The sequence below is a fragment of the Monopterus albus genome, unplaced genomic scaffold, assembly GCF_001952655.1.
Source record: "Monopterus albus unplaced genomic scaffold, M_albus_1.0 scaffold7.1, whole genome shotgun sequence".
NCBI lineage: Eukaryota > Metazoa > Chordata > Actinopteri > Synbranchiformes > Synbranchidae > Monopterus > Monopterus albus.
Window position 1 is genome coordinate 2,185,856 of NW_018127887.1, and position 4,475 is coordinate 2,190,330.

General features: G+C 39.3%; 1 protein-coding gene across 1 annotated transcript; it reads left to right on the forward strand.

Annotated features, from left to right (window-relative positions):
• Positions 1–1,073: 1,073 nt before the first annotated feature.
• On the forward strand, positions 1,074–4,475 carry bpgm (2,3-bisphosphoglycerate mutase). The gene is made up of 3 exons (XM_020585539.1): positions 1,074–1,303; positions 1,844–2,466; positions 2,957–4,475. The coding sequence occupies exons 1-3, from the start codon at positions 1,134–1,136 to the stop codon at positions 3,130–3,132; spliced, it is 969 nt and encodes a 322-aa protein (XP_020441195.1). The 5' UTR covers positions 1,074–1,133; the 3' UTR covers positions 3,133–4,475.

The window sequence follows — 4,475 nt, forward strand, 5'->3', positions numbered from 1 at the left end:
TTCTGTGTTTTTCTGTCAATATGGGGTGCTGTGTGTACATTAATGAGGAAAAAAATGAACTTAAATGATTTTAGCATATGGCTGCAATATAACAAAGAGTGAAAAATTTAAGGGGGTCTGAATACTTTCCGTACCCACTGTAGGAACAGAGCTTAATCTCTCACTCTAAGGTGGCATATCTGAAACATATTTAAAGAATGGTCCTCTGTTTCTTGTGCTAGAATCCTATTGTTCACCCTAAAGCACTGCTTAAGTATAAATTATGGTCTAATGATACACATTGTCAAAGATTTTACCTTTAACATCTCTGGTGTTTTATATTTTTGTGGGCAAATGTAAATCAAATATCGTGACAGTTTTTTAACTATATGTTTTACTTAATGATTTCGGAAACAATGTGACACTTGTGATATGGGATTTCAGCCATATTCCCCACCCCAATGTTATGAGGAAAAAATAGTTTAAAGTCACACAGGAACTGGGATGGGATCCAAAAAGCTATTCTACAGAAAGTAAACTGTTACAATTTTGGGCTGAGACTTGATTTTTTGCTAGGGTTAGGGTTAGGTTAAATCTCAAGTATGGCTACAACAAATTATTATTTTTACTATTATTATTTTGATTAATCTATTAGTTGTTTGCTCAATGTAAAGAAACGCCCTAAATTAAACTCAAACAAGTGCCGTTTACTATCATAGAAGACTGAAAAAATATTCCTGTTTGAGAAGCTGAAATTTTACATATTATCTTTACCAAAAACCCAAAACTATTAGCCTATCAAATAACCTGAACCTGTTATTTTTACACTAACACAGCTGTTTTCCCATGCAATACCGTTAACTGTACAGCTGCGTCATTTTAGGCAGGCATACAAATATAGGCTGTCCATCCTTCTCCCTGTAAACAAAGTTGTCCTAAACTACTGTCCTTCTCTTACAAAAACTGTAAAGCCTGTCCAAAATATAAAGTACAAAAGCCATACTGTAAAGCCACTGACCGTATAGTCAATGTAAGACATAAACAGTTAACTAGTTAGCTAGTAGATGTTACTTCGCCATTTGAGTCAATGGTCACTTCCCTTCTCCCTCGACCCTCGGCAGAGGAAGTGCCTAGATGTTTCTACCACTCCTAATATGAACATTATTTTCAGTAAAAGTGCCGCCTATTTGTCACATTTGCCATTTGGATTGGACGATATGACTGTCAATCAAGACGTGAACGGGAACGGTGCTGTACGTCGCCTGCCAAGAGCTGTCAACGACTGTAGTAGCTACATTTCAGCCGGATTTAAAGCAAACACAGGGTAAGAAAACATTTTTACAGTATTCCAATCATTGTGGGATGAGGTTCCCACATGCCTGTGCGTTGTTTTTATACGCTGGTCCATGTTTTACCTCCGTCTGGGCGGCCATAATATACCCTGTATTGACGGTCATTTACATTGCCATTCATTCCCTTGAGGCATACAAAAAAGCTTTGCAGCAGCATCCGGCGAATTATTTGTTTACAGGAGTTACCGAACTTTATGCGTTGTTGTTTTGCATACAGCCTATGAATAAGGCTGGTTAATGAGGGCAGCTGCAGCTAGTATTAGCCTTTAGCTTGTCACCTTTTTAAGACAACCTCAAATCTTTTGCTAGCTCCAAGAAGTCCCTGCTCCTGAACTCGGATCAGATACACAGTACAGTAACGTTACATAATACAATACACAGACCTGTGGCCAAGTGAGTTTATATATTGCAAGTTGGACATTTAATTATTGTGTTTAAATATGTTTAATATTTGTACATCTACTGTTACTGAGTGCAAAACCTTTTTGTTAATTCTTTCTGAATGTGTGCAGGTCTCTGCTGCTGGTGCTTCGAATGTCCAAGCACAAACTCTTTCTGCTGAGGCATGGGGAAGGGGCCTGGAACAAAGAGAACAGATTCTGCAGCTGGGTTGACCAGAAGCTGAGCAAGGATGGGGTGAAGGAGGCCCAGGACTGTGGCAGGCTCCTGAAAGAACAAGGGTACAAGTTCGACCTAGTATTCACCTCCATTCTTAGCCGTTCTGTCCAGACAGCCTGGCTGGTGCTGGAGGCTATGGGCCAGGAGTGGGTGCCTGTTGTCAAATCCTGGAGACTTAATGAGCGCCACTATGGTTCTCTGATTGGCTTGAACCGGGCAGAGATGGCTTTACAACATGGGGAAGAAAAGGTGAAGTTGTGGAGAAGGGGCTATGATGTCACTCCACCCCAGATTGATGAATCCCACCCTTACTTCCTGGAAATCTACAGTGACCGCAGATACCAGACTTGTGACGTGCCAAAGGAGAACCTACCCCGTGCAGAGAGCCTGAAAGAGGTGCTGGACAGGCTGTTGCCATATTGGGAGAACACTGTGGTGCCAGAGATAAGAAAAGGCAAGACTGTGCTCATTTCTGCTCATGGAAACAGCTGCAGGGCCCTGCTGAAACACTTGGAAGGTACGCTGCTGAACTAACCTAAACTATTATAAACAGTGCTCTCCCACATTTCCTTTTTCCTGAACTCCTGTTTGGTGCTTTGCAAGTTGCTGTGTCTAGTCATCAGTCACTGAATTAGGAAGGACACATTTCAGCTCCAGAAATGGAAGGTTGAACTTGTACAAAAAGGCCAGTGAGTTTATGTTACATTTGGCTATGGCCATGAAATCTGCCCTGACCTTTCATTACACTCGAAAGCTCTGGGGGCTCCATGTGCCACAGGCCATTCACTAACTTAACACACATTGCTTGTTATATTGTAATATGCAGCACAGGATATATGCAGTCACACATTTAGCAAAAACCTAACAGGCTGTCATTACAGCTTTCCCACATATATTTTCATCATAATGCTCCGTTATGTAAAATGGAAGATTACATTGGTCATCAAGCCTGGTTGTGAGAAGTGTGTCTGGCTTAATTTTAACCTTTTTGTCTTTAATTTCAACAGGTATATCAGACCAGGATATAGCTAGCGTGACTTTACCTACAGGGATACCTGTGCTGCTTGAGCTGGATGAAAACCTCAGGCCTGTGAAACCCCGACAGCTGCTGGGGGACCAGGCAAAAATTCAGGCAGCCATTAAAAAAGTGGAGGACCAGGGAAAAGCCACACCATCAACTTGAATTCATTATACTGGCTGTAAAACCTAACATAACTCTGCACTTGTTGCCTGTGTACACTTTTTATTCAGTACAGTGAAAACAAAATTCTTCAAACAAAAAAAAACAACTCATAACTTATTATTTAACAATAGCTGACTGTTGGTAAGATTGAAAGAATAGGTGCAAGTCTTACAGTGAAGTTCCTGAATGTGTAATGGTGGCTTGAGCTGGATACAAAGTGGGTGTAGCAGGTTTCTATGGATGCAGGAGAAGTTCTGTATATGTGTACTGTAAATGTTCAGAACTGCTTTGAATTGTATTTTGTGTAAGCACTGAGGATACGTGTGGTTTGTGTCTAATATTTAAACCAGCTATACCTACCTACTTAATGCCTGTATGATGGTGACCCTAATGTGTCTATTTATTTATTTACTCAGTGACTGTAGTAGTAAGGTGCTGAGGCTGAAAAAAAACTTAAAATATGCCATATTCAGAAAGAAGAAATATTGCTCCTTACTAAATGATGATTTGCTGTTAGGAATATTCCCCTGCATTTTTAATGTGCCTTCAGTAATAACATAATGCTCACTTATTATTTAAGTAGAATATCAAACAGATCTTGTGGGGATTTTATTTAAGAGTTAAAGCACTCCTCTAACAAGTCTTGCCTCAAACTGAAGTTGTTCATTCCAAGAATGGGATAACTGAGCCACAGAAATGCTGTAAATATGCAAAACCTCTGAAATCAGTGTAGCCAACAGCCTGGCTGTTTGGTGTGGTCTTTGGTTTATGCTTTGCACTTTTTGGGGAATATTATGGACTTATTTAAATGCAGGAGCTATTAATGGTAAATACCAGTACTTTGAAGAAATGTAATTAGAGTTTATTTATTTTAAAAAAAGCACAATTTTGGTTTTCATTTTAGATTCTAATTTATTATAATACATGCAGTTTGATGTTACTATGTACTGTTAATATCATGACTGAAAATGTTACAAACCACTTGAATCTGCACAGTATGTCTTGCTGTAGCTGCCTGACTTGTTACATTACGTTACTACTTTGCGTGGCACTGGCTACTTCATTGTCTGTTGTGTTTTACGTCTTGTATCAGTGTCTAATTCTGTTAATCATTTGTGTCTTCTGTTTCCCCACTTTGTTTCTTGTGCCTCTTTTTTGATGTTTTGTACACTGGTCTGTTAGGTCGACAGGGGTTAAGGAACAAGTTACAGTAGGAACATGCATCTATATTTAAGATAGATAGATAGATAGATATTTAAGGGTAGAGAACACTGATAAAAGTGTAAGATCACACCTTACCATATGAAGGTTTGCATGAAAAAATAAAAGGGCATGAAACTTTC